The sequence below is a fragment of the Leuresthes tenuis genome, unplaced genomic scaffold, assembly GCF_036924035.1.
Source record: "Leuresthes tenuis unplaced genomic scaffold, fLeuTen1.0.hap1 SCAF_11, whole genome shotgun sequence".
Classification (NCBI taxonomy): Eukaryota; Metazoa; Chordata; class Actinopteri; order Atheriniformes; family Atherinopsidae; genus Leuresthes; species Leuresthes tenuis.
In genome coordinates this window covers 7387135-7404103 of record NW_027325365.1, presented here as the reverse complement: position 1 = coordinate 7404103, position 16969 = coordinate 7387135, and the positions used below count along the sequence as shown (strand labels likewise).

The 16969-nt window shown below is 40.1% G+C and overlaps 1 protein-coding gene across 5 annotated transcripts in view; it reads right to left on the bottom strand.

The window, feature by feature from the left end:
* Positions 1-15186, bottom strand: part of LOC140317744 (teneurin-3) — a 140187-nt gene extending 125001 nt beyond the window's left edge. For all 5 annotated transcript variants that reach the window (XM_072395247.1, XM_072395248.1, XM_072395249.1 and 2 more), the window contains exons 1-3: positions 14629-15186; positions 2807-3284; positions 676-951 (exon numbers count right to left, since the gene is read on the bottom strand). In XM_072395247.1, the coding sequence (XP_072251348.1) occupies positions 676-951; positions 2807-3065 (535 nt within the window). In that variant the 5' untranslated portion in view covers positions 3066-3284; positions 14629-15186. The remainder of the gene's footprint in view (positions 1-675; positions 952-2806; positions 3285-14628) is intronic.
* Positions 15187-16969: the final 1783 nt, after the last annotated feature.

The window sequence follows — 16969 nt, the reverse complement described above, 5'->3', positions numbered from 1 at the left end:
GAAGAGAAAAAAAAGGTATTTCCAGACTAAAATAGTAGAAAATCAGTAGAAATTGATAGAATACCAGCAGAAACCAATTTATAACCTAAACTATAGAATACAGCTACACATATAGCCAGTCCATAAGCCTCGCCTCCATTTGACGCACTAAAGATTTGCCTCCTTCAAACAGAGAACCCCAATCCTCCATCTCAGGTTTCCAGCATGATCAAATTTGCACTTCAAACCATTGTGCCCATTTAATAAGCCATTATGTATGCCCAGTCAACCACTGCAGAATTTCTGAGCGAAATCTCAGACCGAGGCCCACAAAGCTATCTTTGATTATATGATAGCCCATGGGGAAACTTTATCAAACTCTACTGCTTCCTGTGGAGAAGTACCAGGTGACTAGCAACTACTCAATCCAAAGGCCACATTCTTTACTAAATGCAGTAAGGAAATCACGCCTTTGATCCAAACAAAGACAGCTGCACATGCCCCACCAAGCAGCCCCACCAATCGCGCTTCCATTTTCTTCCACCAATCAGGGCCCTGTCTCCAGCACCAACCCTAATCCAGCCTACTGCTGCTTTTCATACATAGGGATTTCTCCTTTTTGAAAGGCAATGGGAGCATGAGCTGCAAACAAATAAGCGTTTTAAGATAAAGGAATGAAAAGTGTGCCCTACTCACCCATCTCAGTGTCCGATTTATTGTCCATTTCCGTGTCAGTGAGTGTGAGCGCTGAGTTAGAGCGACTGGAGAGGCATGAATTCTGTCCAGATTTTGCCCCCGTTCCCCAAAGAGTCATGGTACGTTCCGGTGATACAGGTTCATGGTTTTCTGTGGCGACCGGTCCTCTAGAGTAGCTGCTGAGTGGGTGGGACAGGCCAGTCTCAGGGCAGAGAGCCAAGCCTCTGCGAGGTGGTGGCTCACAAATCCCGAGTTGTCTCAATGAAAACGTCTGCCCTGTGGATGACAGCGAGTAGTAAAGTTAACAAACCAAGCAACAACGTTGTTAATAGCCAAGAGCGGAGCCACTGAAAAAACAGTAAAGAAGCATAGTGGGAAGGAAGGGGACCATTTTTAAATAAAAGCCTTAACAAGATCCTCCCAAGATATCAAATCACAAAGCTTTTAAATTCTGAACATTTGGCTGGAAAAAAAAAAGATGCTTCAAACATTTTTTTAAAATTATTATTATTATCTTCAAAAAACAAAACAAACAAAAAATAAAAATAATATATATATATATATATATATATATACACACACACACACACACACACACACACACACACATACAGACACACACACCATGTCAGCTGACAAAAGAAAAGCTAGCTTAAATTAACCTCACCAAGAAGTCAGTGAAAGCTATCTGTGAATTAATTTGGAAATATTTTTCTACACTGTGTACTTTATTCAAAATGTATACATACATGTTTATACATGATATTTACAATAAGTTGTGTATATATATATATATATATATATATATATGTATATACACACATAGAAGTCAAGCAATTTTATGCCAGAAATACAAAACCCATTCAATTCTACACAATATGAGAATTAACGATGGTTACTCTCACAATATGAGAGTTAATTATAGTCCATGGAAATTGTGAAAAGAAAATAATAAATCTAAATTCCAAAAATTAAGATTTTTTTTCATTTCCTTTGCATAACTCATTTTGGTGACTTCTGAAATATTAAAAATGTAATTATTTATAATGCTTTATTTGTTTTTTGTTTTTTTACATTTCATTATACATACAGTATTAAGTGTTTTAGAAATGATCATTACACGTGGCTTCCCATGCACCACTGTGTGTACACACACACACACACACACACACACACACACACACACACACAGACATACACACACACAGTACAATGAGCAAATATAGCACAGAAAATATGCTCTCTTTCCACCACGGATATTAAATACAGCACCGATCATGATGATGTAAGAAACAGTCGTTAACATTAAATGTCTGCATTTGAAAAAAGAAATGGTGAAAACTAGATTTCCTCCCACAACTTCATCATGATCCCATTAATTCTAAAATGGACACCAATTAGCACTGAGAAAATGTATGGGAGTAATGGATAGATTTTCTGATTGCAATCTTACGAGCCCGAAGAGTGCCATAAAATAGAATAAACTGCTCAAACTTTTTAATTACAGAAATTAGATCAGTTTCTAATAGCCAATTAAAGAAGATGGTTACATATTGAGCATTTATTCTAACTTGGTCCAGCACAGTATGAACATTTTATAGGGTCAAAGAAGCCCACTGTGTTGCACCCAAAATGACTTTTCTTTGAAAGTTTAGGAAAATAAAACTTAATTATGCCTTTGTGGCATGCTTTAATTGTGTTTACCACTGTCTTGCATACTGGTGAAGTATTATTATTCTTTCCTTGCTGTCAAGCTTGCACGGATAAAGCAGAGGATAAAACTGTTAGATGGTACTATTTAGTAAACAAACGACAAAATCCCTGCATCCATGTTAAATTATAATGAAGCGTCACACTGGTAAACAAAAGCAAAAAAAAAATGTGATATGAGGATTTTGCTGTTTGTGGTAGAACACTGAAAATTTCCCTTTCATCCGTATGGTTTCCTCTTCAGACTAAAGAAGAAATATATCTGTGAGATAGTTTTTGTGGCAACTATCATCAGGATAAAGGCCTTTGGGTTAAAAATAGCCTTTTTTATATCTTTTATAGCAGCCTCATATTTAGCTCATATTTTGGAGCTAAATATGAATGTTTAAAACTCCCACAGAAAAGATATGTTCTTACTAACCTGGCCTGGTGTACTCTGCAGTCTCCTTGTGGACCATCTCCTTGACTCTGCCTCCAAACAGCATCCGTGAAGGGTCATGGTCAAACGCCTGAAGGGTTTCGCTGGAACTGTACGATTTTTGAGTGGGCACACGGCAGGCTCCCTCTTCCCGTTCAGTTGAGGAGGCGGTGTAACGGCGCTCCCGATCCCTGTCTCTCTCGCGGTCTCTCTGGCTCTTGGACAGCGAGCAGAAAGGCCGCTGCTCCCTCACCCTTTCCATGCTGCCTGCATGCTGGGTATCCAACTCCCTCCCCTTCACCACCAACACTCTCCTGAGACCTCACCACTGGATTATTTCACTCTTTTCCAATCCTCCTTCCTCTTCCTCCAGTGGCTGTGACTCTTGTCCTGTAACTGATTTCTTCCTAAATCCCTCCTCCACACTTCTGAACCTCTGTCAGGCGCTTCTTCAGTCCATTCAGTCGTCCACCGGATCCACCTGGAAAAGAGATGAGGAAAGGAAGCAAGGAGCTCAGATAACGCTAATCCGTCAGCTTCATCTTCAAAAGCACCCATTTATCCCCTTCTCACTGCCCCACCTCAATACTCTATCCCCACCTCTGAAACTTCACCCATGAACTGTTACATACTTGACTTCCCCTCTTTAACGATTACCTCATTACTGTGCTTTCTTTTAGCCTTTAAAATCAAGTTCACTGTGTTTTGTTTCTTTTTATTTCCAAAACTTGTCCTTCAGATAAAGTTTTTTTTTTTTTGTGAAAGTACTCGAACACTTAACAAAGGAGAGGACAAAGACTTAAAAAATGAATACCAACAGTATTTTTACTTTCAATTTAGCAGCCTGCCACAGTAAAGTGAAAGAAATATATAAATAAAGCAGTAGCTTGCCTGAATTATTAAACTTCTTACTTACAGTGCTAAATATATGAGCACATAGTTCTGGTTTACTTGTCAAGATTTCCGGGTACCTGTCTGAGACTTCTGCCTCCACACCACTAAAATGGAGAGAGGTAAATGGAACTTCTTTTGAGGTACTCAAGGCACTCAAAAGTCACAGCAGAAATGTATTTCCTAGAAAACTACCTTTGTTACGTGGAAAAATCCACAGACCTTGCAAGCAGCAGTTTTGACGAAAACTTTTTCTGCGGTTGCAATGGAAATTATTCATCGTGAGCCGAGTCAAACTGAAGTGTGAGCAGGAACTTTAACTGTATCTTTTTTTCTCACAATTCAAAATTCAGCCCAAAAACAACAGCGATAACAAGTTAAACTGCATGTTTCTATTGTAAAAAACATATTTTTATATGGTTTTAATGACCCAGCAACATTAAAAAGGGGAAAAAACAAACAAACAAAAAAAAACCATCAGGATGTTCTGGTATCACTTTCTCAACTGAGACATATGCCACCACTTACATGAAACCAAAATGAATAGAATTTTTATGTGCTCAAAGTTTAGAAACTTATTAAAACTTATTTCTTTTGCTGGAGACAGCGGTGTCTTTATTCTCACTATGTTGCAAAAATGCCCTTCTGAACAATGCAGAGTAAAATCTGGCATTAGCTGGATTTTCAGTACAGTTAACCTTGTACCTGTTTTTTTTATTATTTTTTTTTTTACATAGAATGGGCAGAAAAGAGAACACTATCATATAAGCAAACTTTTTTGCATTTTTCATCTGAAAGTCTATCTAAGCTTAATTTGACACTTAAAACATTTCTGGAGATTCAGATTTATTTTTGTATGAGCATCACTCCCTTAATCAAGTATTATTTGGTTATGTGCACACAGGCATCAAATGTATCAGTAATAAAATATTTAAATTGTTGAATATTCAAAGATGACTCTGGCTGCATTCTAAGATGTGGACAAAGAGGATGACAATGTGACAAATCACACTCCAAAGACACAGACTAGAATGTGAATGGGAGCTATGGTGTGTCAGAAGTGTTTATTACCAACATTTTCCAACTGCCCACTGACACACACATGCACACACATGCCACACACCACAATTTCATTTCTCTCTTGGCTGAGCTGTAAGACTAGAGTATCAGAATCCTTATTTTCCCAAAAGAGATCTACTTTGTTTCACATCAAGCATCAAAACTTTCCAATGTAGCCAGGATAGTGAACCGTCGCACAGCAAGATAGCACCAGCCCGAGAGACTTTCCAAAAACTGAAGCAGTCGCGGGTGCAGTCCCGGAATCAGGGATAATGAAAACTCTAAGCTGTTCTAGGCCTATTAAACTTACCCCTGACACCCCCCCTCACCAGTCTCTTAAAGTTGCTTGATATGATTCCGTTTCCCTGAAGGGCTGAAATGCAATCAGTGACACACTCTCTGGCAACCCTTACACTCAACACTACATCCCACACACTTGTTTTCCGATGCTACAGGCCATCTCAATCATATCTCATCACTTTCAGAAAATTGTACACACCCATCCAGATTGGCAGATTAATGCAGACGATGAGTGCAAGCAGACACGCCCAGAAGCATCGCTGATTACAAACCGTCACTTCTTTATGGACTTGTAAAGAGATTCACGGTGAGAAAAACTGCTAATGCTACAAGTCCTACACACTAAGCTGCAACCTGCATTACAGGAGGATTTAGATTTGTGTCCAAATCAGTAATAAGCCCTTGAGTGACCAAGCATGTCCTTATATACACATTCCTGTATTACTCTGAGGACGCTATCTTTTTAAAGCTCATCCATGCATCCTGTTTGTATACAGGCGCAGCACCGCAGGATACATGAGAGACATTCATGGTAGTCTAAATTATGTAAAATAAAAAAGGTTACAAGGGTAAAGGTAAATCTCTTGTGCTTCTAAGAGCTTTAAGTTTCAATGGTTTAAAATATGAACTAAAATACTCTCAGAAGAAAGGAATAAAACCAGTCTCCAATGGCTCGATTGTGCAAAATCTGCCTCTAGTACACAAATCTATCAAAAGGGACAATGGCACAGAAAAGTGAATTTTTGTCTGCTTAGGTCTAAAGTGAATTTGAGGATTTATTCATCAAACTTTGTGGTGCCTTTTTCACTTTCCTTATATCACTCACCTCTACATTTCTTTTTACCTTTGATCATGCAGTTGGAATCAGGACAGTCGGTCACCCGTGACCACTCAGTGGAGTAGTCGACACTGCAAAATTAGTGTCACACAGCGGTCTTCTCATGGGCTAGTGAGGCAGGAAAGAAGACAATTCATGATCTATGCAACGCAACTCTGCACACATCCCAACGACTCCCGAGCCAGTTGAAAGCCATCCCCCGATGCCTGGTAGTGTCCTACACCTCTGCACTTCTCTGAAGCATAAACCATAAACCATCTGTATGATATGGTGTGAAGAAATGTGTCCAAGTCATTTGGCTCTTCAAGGCAGTTGGAGAGGTTTCAAGGGTCTGAGATTTACTTGTTTCATGTCTGACATACATTATGGTTTTCATCAAAGATGGCTGAGGGGTGCTTTATAATTCCAACCTGGGATTTGGAAAGGATGACCAAAGGAGTGCAACATTTTTAAGATGTTTTAGAACCAGCATATTGGTTTAATACAGAATAAACTAAAGAAGTGAATGACATCAGTAAATTATTCATCAAAAGAGCAAAAAAACCCAAACTTTTTAATGCTACAAATAAGGTGCATTAAAATAGAGGGGAACTTTGTAAGGAACACTTACTTGATTAGTCAGCTCATTAGTGCCAAATCAATTAATTAACCAATTAGTGAATTGACTGGAAATTAAGGTGTAACATTTTAGATTCCTCAAGGACAAAACCCACTTATTCTCTGTTTCTAGCGTCTTCAATCTGAGCTGCTCTTACTTGTATCAATTTCTTTTAATTGTTAGTACTTGATCAAACAGCACAAGCAATTTAAAGAAGTCCTAATGGGGATGCTTCTGACTACAGCAGTGACAATTCACTGAAAGGATACAGCTTACGTTAGGAGTCAAGTATGGTATGAAATAAAAAATTCTTATCTGGCCCATTGGGCTTGTGTCATGTAGTTAAATCAATTTTGAATGAGAGTGACGAACCAAGCCCACAACTGGCTTCTAATGTCAGAGTTGCTTGATTCTGATTGGTGCACAGACGGCATCATTATCTTTGCCAGCTAAGCCCTGCCCACCTCAACTCAGACACAGAAGTACAGAAAAGAGAAATACAGAGATCTCTCCAGTGGGGGAAAAAAAAATCTGCTGCAAAAAGTGATGGAGAAAATAGATTTGAGATTTTCTAGGCTCTTAAAGACAATATTTGACCAAACTTGCTTGCTGCACCATCTAAGCACAATGAAAAAAAAAAAAAAAAGATTTGAGTCTTGTAACTGATCACTTTACTGCAAAATTCCTTCAATGACCAAATGCACCTCCTGAAACTGAGCCGGCATATACTTCTAACTTTAGCACACAAAGCATTTTGCAAAACAAGAGTAGCCACTGCTGACCAGACTGCTGAAATTGCAACTATTCACTAAGCCTATGCTCAGTAATTGTATTTCCACGGGGCGGCTGTTCGTATCAGCTCAGATCTCCCTGTTGGTGACCTCTGTAAATAATGGTAATAAAGAGCATACTTGTCGTTGCTGGTGTGTCCCTCCAAGACAATTCACCTGCCACCAAGTGGCCTAGCTACTGCCCCCCACATCCGCATATCTTGTTGTTGGCCATTTGCCGGAGCACAGATCAGACGACTCTCAACCACGGGGAGTGGTGAGAGTGGTTGATGGAGCTTGTGGAGATCAGGGCTAGCTCACTTTAACACAGCCAGCACCTCCAACAATAGCCGCCTCTGACAGCTTTGCATAATTCATCTTGTCGAGTCTCTCTCCCCTTCCTCCTTGACGCTCCTCTCTCCCTCTCCTCTTTCAGTTTCTCTTCAGTTCCTTTTTTTTGTGCCTCCCAGCGCTTGGAGAAGGGAGGGAGAACCAAGGCAGTGTTCCATCAGATGCTGCCTGTTTCCCCCTGACACCAGTGATTCTGGAGACAGAGAAGTGTTTGTCTGCAGGATGATGCCCAGACTCTGTGAATCCTGGACGCGGTCTGAACCACATTGTTTTCTTTCTATACTGAGGCACAATGCTTACATCCCTTATTACAGTATGAAGTGTGGAGCTATTACGTCAAAATAAGTGCATCATAACAATTATGATCATGAATTTACTGGATTAGCTAATCGTCTGTTGTGTAAATTTGAGGGAATCTGATCAAATATTGCAAACTTTCTATGATGCTGTGAGATAAAGAGTTTTCTTTTCATGACTAAAATCTATCAGCGTACACTGACTGAGCATGTGAATCTGTCAAAGAACAAGAAAAGTGCAGAAAAAGGAGCTAATTTAGACATGAAAATATCCACCCTTAATTAAATTTCACTGCCCGATACATCCTTTGCACACTTGGAGAGGGAAGCGCTTATTGCACTCAGTGAGACTCAGGAAAGATGATGAAATCTTGATCTATGCTAGATCTCTTGTCTCGGTGTAAAGCGCAGAATATTCACAGTTGGAGTAAAGTGATGCAAATCTCTGATACAACCACTTCAGATTATTCCATGCATACGGGGCTTGAAGCTTCAGTTCTCATAGTTGCAGCACATTAAAAAGACAAACAAAAATACAGTATGAAAAAACAACTCAACAAAGCTGAGCTGAACTCAAGATGGTTCTGTTGTCTTATTTTTTTCTTGTCTGTTGCTGTTAAATCACAGCGGTCAACGTCAAATCCTAACCATTTTATTGTTCTGCTGTTTCTGTGTGTGAAATAAATCAGCGAAAAAAATGGCATGTGCCAGTCCCAAGATAACATAATAAGTAGCACAAGAAGCTGAACTGGGATGTTTACAAATTCTCCAAATGACTCCTCAACAGTGATTTATGTGAGTTACGTTTTCATTGAATGAATGTTTAGAGGAACATTTTTTATTTATTTTTTAAAAATCGCAAGCACAGCCAAATTCAGTTCTTACTATGTAATTGTTAGGTGTGGTCGCCTGGGATAGAAAAAAATTTTAATGTTTTTTTTTTTTTTTCAATATCTGCCTCTATCTCAAATGGTAATAACAGGTTATTCACCGCATTCATACAAACAGGCTACAGTATGTATCTGCATCTCAGGCTGCAGGTACTAATCTCTTATCAAACTAGGTGTTCCCTTCCAGATCATGCAGCCAATTACACCAGACAGTTTTTATTCAATGGGCCACAGCTTGGATCTCTCATATCAGTGTAACTGCAGTGGTATTTCACACAGGGGATCTAAGGACGTAATGCAGTTCATGTGCATTGACTTAATTGGGAATCTTGGAAGAAAGCATCAACAAATTGTCATCCAATGCTTACTCACAATGAAATGAGTCCATGCTGTGTAAAGCAAATTCAACTGCACAGACCTGTGGCAATTTACGGACAAATCCATGATCGACCCATTGTTACGGAAATAAATTAAATTGTCCTGATACTGCAGCTGCATTGTAATGAAGGGAAAGAGCAATCACAAAAACCCTAACCCACTGAGGGTGAGTGCAAGAATGAAACCATTTTCTGTACACAATATATCAGGTAAACAAAATAAAATGGGTCTGAATGATCCAGAGGAAAAAAATGAATTCTTGAAGGAATCTTGTTTATTCAGACAACAGTGTGTTTTTAATTAAAAACTCAAAATCAAATATCAGTCAATCTTCGGTCTAATCTGGACATCTGTAGAACTACCGCAGCCTATCAACAGAGTACTCAGACAGGGGCTAAAAATCATTACTCAAGCTAGATTTGAAATGCTGGGAGCATACAAACCCGGCTAGTAGATAAAAATTCAAATACAGAGAGGTATTCTAAAGTGCTGACACTGGGTGTCATTCAAATGCATCTCGCATGATGGTACCACAAACTAACCCTCCCTCTTATAGAATGTGCAGGGGTAGATGGAATATACATAGCAATCATATACAAGTCACAGACAACAGAGCATGGGGAAAGCTTCAGTGGTGCCTACTGCAATGGGAATGCAATACGTTAGCACTACTGCTACTGCAGGAGAATATCAAATCTAACCAAACACAGACACTGACGTACTGTTTCAGCTACACAAGTGTTACAAAAGAATCATTATATTCTCTTAATGGGTATGAAATTAGAAGGAAGTGTATACAACACACACACAATGAAGACCATCATATTCAGCATGTTTTCTCTTTATGCTTGTTGTGCCCCATAAACCATACGATGTATGAAAAAAATTGACAGTTTTATTTTTTAGTTGTCAGTGCTTTAAAGAGTATATAGGTCAGGATGGCGCGGCAGTGTTTTCAGAATACTGAAATACTGCCGGGCTTATAAAAGAAACATCAATCTGAAAATTCCCCATATTGCTCTGGTTTCTCTACTTCCAGGGGTGAAGCTTGGAGAGTCTGGTCTGTAGTGATTGGCCGAAGACAGACTTCTGAATACACGTTGTGCGCAACTGGAAGTCAAAGATTTCTGACCTGTATAACATTACGCTTGCTATGAAGCACCAGTTTTATGCTCTTCAGTGGTCTGATATTGAATATTTTCTTCCACTTCACCCCTCTGACAGTATATCGTCAGTGGGTGTGTTACTGCCTGGCTTCACACATGAGCCAACGCCTCTGCCGTGTCCTCATCATCACTCCTCGTCACCCATCAGACCCGAGGCTCTCTGCATCACAGAGGTCGCGTCAACTGAATTATTGAGGCCATCAAGCGGCTTCATTGACAAGCATAGCTGACGCCTAACTTCCCACTGGGCTGTCCAGGGGTCACAAAAGACCAGACCCTAGGCTCTTGGCAGGTTAAATCTATTCTGAGAATCCTCCTTCAAAGCGAACGCTGCTTTAAGAAAGTGCAGCAAAACAGAAATGTTTCTTTTGAACTGAGCGATATAAACTAATGTGAATGGAAAGAAATAAATTAACTTGATTTAAAAATAAAAGGTTGAATATTTCAACCTTAGTTGGACATCCAGCAACAATGAGCGATGACAACCTTTAAATATGTAACAGTTCCTGTCATCATCTACAATTCCACTGAACACAATTTGATTCTCACAAAAGTTGAACCTACACACAGCCTGGGGACAATTTTCACCAGCAAAAACCACAATGTCTTTCTATTTTGTTCTCTTTGTGTTACACAAAGCACATTCCCGTTTGGCTCTCTTCTTCAGGCTCAGCCTGGAACATACAGAGAGGGCTGCGCTGTTACAAAGTCAAGCCCACTCCCCAATCTTGCTACTTGGTCTTGACCCAGAAAGTCCACTGGAGCATGCTGAGCCATAAATGTTAATCTGTAGGTTACAACAGTGTGAAGTGGTGCTGCTCCCAGAGCTGGACCAGCAGGACAGCATCCTGTGGCTAATCGCAGGTGGCTTTCATCTCAGCCTGCTATAGCCAGAGTGCTTAAATCAAAACAAAACGCTGTCATGCTTGAATATGTGCTTTTCTTGATTTTAAGTAATCCAAGCACAGCTACAGAATGGCTCCCACTTCATCACAGACAATTACCAGCTTGGTTGTTTTGTCTCTCAACACCTACGCACAGCATCACCACCAGCACATTTGCACATATGCATGCAATAAGATGCAGAATCGGTTTATCTTATTCACAACACATTAGGTCACGCTGTCAGTCCGCAACAGCCTTCAGACGAGCTACAAAAGCCATTTCCTTGAGAACACTCGTGTCTCTTTTCTAATCACAGACATCTGATGTATCACATTATACTTCATAGATTGTAAATACAGTGAATTCATCTTTATGTTAATATAAATCTCCATTTATTATCTTAGCTGTCTAAAGCTCTTATTTTTAAAATTGTAATAAAGTGTTTATAAACCAGGAAGAAATCAAATCTGTTATATAAAGGCACTTTTGCATAAAGCATGCCATGTTTTTATGGTGTTTTTTTCTCTTTGTGGTTTGAGCATACAATGTAGTTAAAGACCACAGTAATGCATCAAGTGCTGTCACTAAATATTCCTACCCTAAGCACATTTCAAGAGCATCCAATCTCCTCCATTCTAAATTCTAGGGTGACTTTCAGCAAAAATTTGGCAACTTGCACATATTAAACTCTTTTTGGCCTAATTACTTTTCTTTTCTTTTTTTCTTTTTTTTAAAAAAAGGTTAAACTTTGCTGAGGGTGAGACATTACAGAGCTAAACCCGAGTAATCCTCCAATTTGAGGTCATTAAAGCAAAACTGCGAGCCTGTCCATTGATGGAGGTTTTGCTATCGCAAAGCTAGGTTGCTTTAAATTCCAATAGACGTACAGAATGCACCATGGCATGCTTTCCTTCCATGTCCACTATTCATCATGATGTCGTGCTACTCTCGTGGGAGGAAACGGAAAATGCACCGAGAGAGAAAACAGGTGAAAGAGTGCACAGCAGACAATAGCTAAGCAGTCTGTGTGTTAATAGTAACAGATTAGAGAGCAGCAATTATGTTAAATAAATATGACATGGAACCGATCCGCCGTGCCCAGGGAACTGTTGGTAGTTTGTCAGGCTGCATTAACCTTCACGTGTTTGCTCGGATGTGTTGAAACAGGCGACTCGGCCATGCTGTTTGGCATATCAAATGTTTTAATCCCTGGGGTCATCTCCTGTGCCACTGTCGGCATTCACAAGTAATAAGGTGAGATATTATAGGCACAGGTCTGTGCATCAACTCTTCATTCAGATCTCTCAGATCTTAGAAGAGTAATTTTTACAGACGAACAGGAGTCATCTCGATTGCCCTTTTACAATCTATAAAACTGTTTAAGGGCAGTTTTCAAGCTGGCATTATCCCTTAAGGAGGCAGTTCTCATCACACAGAATATTAAATTCTCCACAGGAATAATGAAAGGGGAAATTACTTAAGGATATGAACATAGAGTGCTGGTGTTGTGTACACAGTTCGTCCAATATTTCTGAATTAATTAGATGAGTCTAAGCTCCAAGCATAGTTAAATTAAAAAAAAAGAAAATCACCCGGAGAATTTCCCACATCAGATATTGTACTCACCTGCTCTGAGTGGTGTGTTTAAAGGGCAATGACGTTTGGCAGGGGCATAAGATTAAAGCCTCAATGAGGGGTCACAGCGCAAAGCCTACATGTTTGGATGCGTAACCGTCTGCCACATTATGACACAGTCTAATAATAGTCAACCACAGCATGTTTTCTCTTCGCAGTTGTGCTGAATATGTCGACATATTCGGAATCCAGGTGCGTTTCTAAAAAAGTGTCAGCACCACGTGTCATTTATCAGGATGCTGTGGCACCGGAAATATGGATTGCTGTGTCTTGTACAAGAAGAAAGCCAATTTCAAATATGATCAATGTCCCAGTGAGGATATTTGGCTGTAATGCATTTACGGGCTGGCAAAAGAAAGACAGCCTAGTTTCTGGTAGTACTTTTTTTTTTTTTTCCACAAGACATCCCTCATACTTTCAAATTTTCCCAAACTTATTCGTCCACGATAATAGAAGCATATGTCATGATTTGCAGGTGGGTGGTAGGACAACAAGCCTTTCAACTGGCATAATTCACCACAATGGCCTGAAGTAGCGAAGATCTGCATTACTTTACTACTCCACTCCTTGTCAGACATGGAACGGAAACAGAAAACGGCTTCAACTGCTGCAGTTCCTCAGTCGAACTTGGGACAAAAGCCATAAATCAATTTAGCTGAACAGATATACTTGTCCCTCTGGGCTATCATGTGGACTAAGATGCATGTGTTCGCAGATTGTATTTAGCCTGATCTATGCCACAGTGAAATCAGATCAACATTTTTCTTTGGCGCATGCCAAGCACTGAGACAAGTCACCATCTTACACTGCTGAGAGAAACAAGGGAACGGAATAAACCCCAAGTTACGTCTAAAAGGGTTTTGTTTGATTAAAGTAAAATTACACAGCTTTTGAAAATCATGATCATTATTCTTTTTTCTAATACAGTAGATGCTGTGCCAAAGGTTGCAGCTTCTGAAGGGCACATGTCAGACAGAAGAGGATTTGGATCTCCTAACACAACCTTTCTCGAGGCCTCTTTCAAAGTCAAGTTTCTCCATAATCTCCTGGAGCTGAAACCTCAGACTTGGTACAGTTTAGGGTATGTGCAACCTGCTCAACATCTCAATTATTATTGGCTTGAGTGGGTTATCTATGCAGGTGATTTATGCCCCTTGTGGTTTTCTTATCACATTTTATGTGCTCATAAGATCTCTTTTTGGAGTCAAGTCATCCTACTGTGTCATCTGCTGAAGATATAAAGGTGAGAGGTGATGGAGACAAGAGAGGAGGCTGCTATCATAGTCACCATGGCTGAGGATTTTTTGTTAAATAATCCAAAGAGGCAGTAACAAAAAACTACTTGACAATTTCATGGAGCGCTTTTTTTTTTTTTTGTAAGATGCTAGACATTTAACAGCATGGTCTATAGGCTTTACAAACAAGTCTTTGATTATTAAACTTTATGTTACAATCCAATTCCCAAATCTGACAGTTCAGAAATATCTTGTACTCATTAAAGTAGTAGACTTCAATTGCCAAAAATCCACAGGGCCGAAATAAAAATATATGTAATCCATATTTATCAAAGTAGAGATGGGAAAATGGGGCTTGTTGCCCAGCAGGTTGCTGCTCCAGATCCTGTCAAAGGATCCGAGAAGAGCAGAACAGACCAAATCACTGATAAAATGTCACCGATTTTGCGATTTATCAAAATAACGTAAATGGCACCAATTTACGGTGTGAGCAAGAAGAAAGAAGAAGAAAAAAATTCTACGGGCGCACTGACCTGCAAGAAGCTTCAGCGAGTATGTCCGAGGCAGCGGTACATAAACTTCCAGCGGTGCGCTTTAGTCCAAACTTGCAGGCAGCAGTGGGCAGAGTGCGTTAGCGGTGCCTCTTACAACGACCGCGTGTGTAATGTGGCAAAGAGTTAATTATTCTCGCACACCTCTTTCGCTTCTCCACAGAAACGTCTCGGTTTGCTAAGACGGTGAAACCTATCTGCACGTCTCGGAGCGGCAGAGTTGTGCTATTGGACGGTGTGCAGCGCCGTGGCGTTGTGGTGAAGCAGAGAGCTTCAGCTGCCAGCTCCGTGACAAACGTGTCTCTGCTCCGAAATCTTCACAGTCCTCCCGGCGAATCAGCTCAGCCAGTAGTTCCAACAATGCAGCTGTCCCCCCTCAGGAGGTAACGCAGTTATATATTTCCTGTCGTCAAGCAGCTGTGCAGGATGTTTAGAGAGAAAAAAAAGAAAGAAACTCACTCGGTAAGGATGCGGATGCTCGCCACCCGCTCTGCTGCGCTTTTGTCCGATATGCACTTGTCAGCTGGTAAACTGCGCATCCCGTCCTCAGCCTCGTCTCTGCCTATCAGCACCGATGTAGGCCGTAAATACAGAGGAGGGTCAACTATGACCTCCAGTCGGTGAGCAACATGAAAACAGTGGCACCTGTAAACAAAATTTGCCTCATTAATAGAAAATACTTAAAGGATTAACTTGCAACAACAGTTTTATGTCACCAATTGAATACCATAACAATTTGTTCAAGAAATAATAAGTGAAGCAGCAGATTAACTCTGCTCCACAGCTTCCTCTCAGGCCACCTGCCTGTTTTCCCCTCAGCAAGTTCTCCCTCTTTTGTTTAGAGAATCTGTAAATTAAACTTACTGTATGAATGCGGTGCTGCCACTTAATTGGATAACTCACAAATCTCCCATTTCTCACCTAGAGTTCGACAAAGGGAAAGGCAGCCCGATGCAAATAAATGTGTTATTTCTCAGCAGTAAAGACAGGCAGTTAAAGGTTACTCAAGCTGTTAATTAAACTGTTTGATAAACAAGAAGGCCTGAGCACTTGCTGTTCAAACTGAAATGTTGTTTTTGAGTAAGGCTTGTTTCATATTGTTGTGCTCCATCCACCATCTGTACTGGCATTGATCAGCTGCTGAGGGAATATGTAACAAATATGCACAATTTGAGCTCCATCAAGCAAAACCACCAATAAATGTTCTCATCTAAAGATTTTGTCCCACTGTCTCTCACACTAACGTTCAATAGAATATGAGCATGCCTTGTGCATGCTTTAATCGGGATTTGGTTGATGATTATGTAGACAGACTTGAAGTTCTTCTGCACTTTGTAAGTGTGAAAATTTCATCTTGATGAGGTCTAGTTAAAGAGATAAATGCACTTGCCTCCAAGCCATTATCTGCCCAGGCCTAATTCCAAGACCACATTTGCTTTGAATTGGCTTTTACGAAAATATACAAGACACTATCTGATGGGCTTCAAATGATAGCATTTAGAGAATATACCACAGAAAGCAGAGTTTCATTAATTACAAAAGCGACAGTCCACTAATCCCACTAGAAAGGCATTTTGAGGCTGACTCCTTTTGGTTTTGAAGGAGAGAGAAGAGAGAGAGACTAACAATACCGATGGCAGATCACAGACCTTCAAACTATGGTCTCCAGGCTCCACGACTCAATAGGGGGCCAACTACTGCAGCTCTGACTGGGCATTTTTTCTTTAAATCCCCTTCCTGAATTTACCCCACGTCTGGCCACATGCAGTGATGAAGTTATCACTGAGGACAGCTTTTCTCCAAGCAAAATCAGCCCGACCCTTCGATGCTTGATTCTTCTATTATACCCAGAGCACATCAAAAACTTGCCTCCATCAAACGGCATTATCTGCATGAAAGCCAGCTGCCCAACAATCTATCTCAAACTCTGCCATTCAATCTTCAGTCAAGGGCATGCAATAAAGAGAGGAAAGAAAGAACATGAAAAGGATAGGAATTCTAGTAAGGGGGCTGCTGAAGCCAATAGTTCTCCATTTTTCCTCTACTTCAAGATAAACTACTGTTCTTCTCCTCTGTAATCAGACTGTAAATTAGTTACCAAGCAACATATTCACACTTTTCATCCACATGGAGATTCCTTTACGTACGTTACACCAGAGGGTTAATAATAAATTAACAGACCTTCACTTTCTTGAACCAAACAAAATAGTAAATTCTGTTGCTTCAAAATTATTATTTTCTTTAATCAAATACCCATTTGGTTTTATTCTAAGGACAGAATTTTTTTTTTTTCTTCCAGTGAGACCTTCAGCAGGGCTTTAGT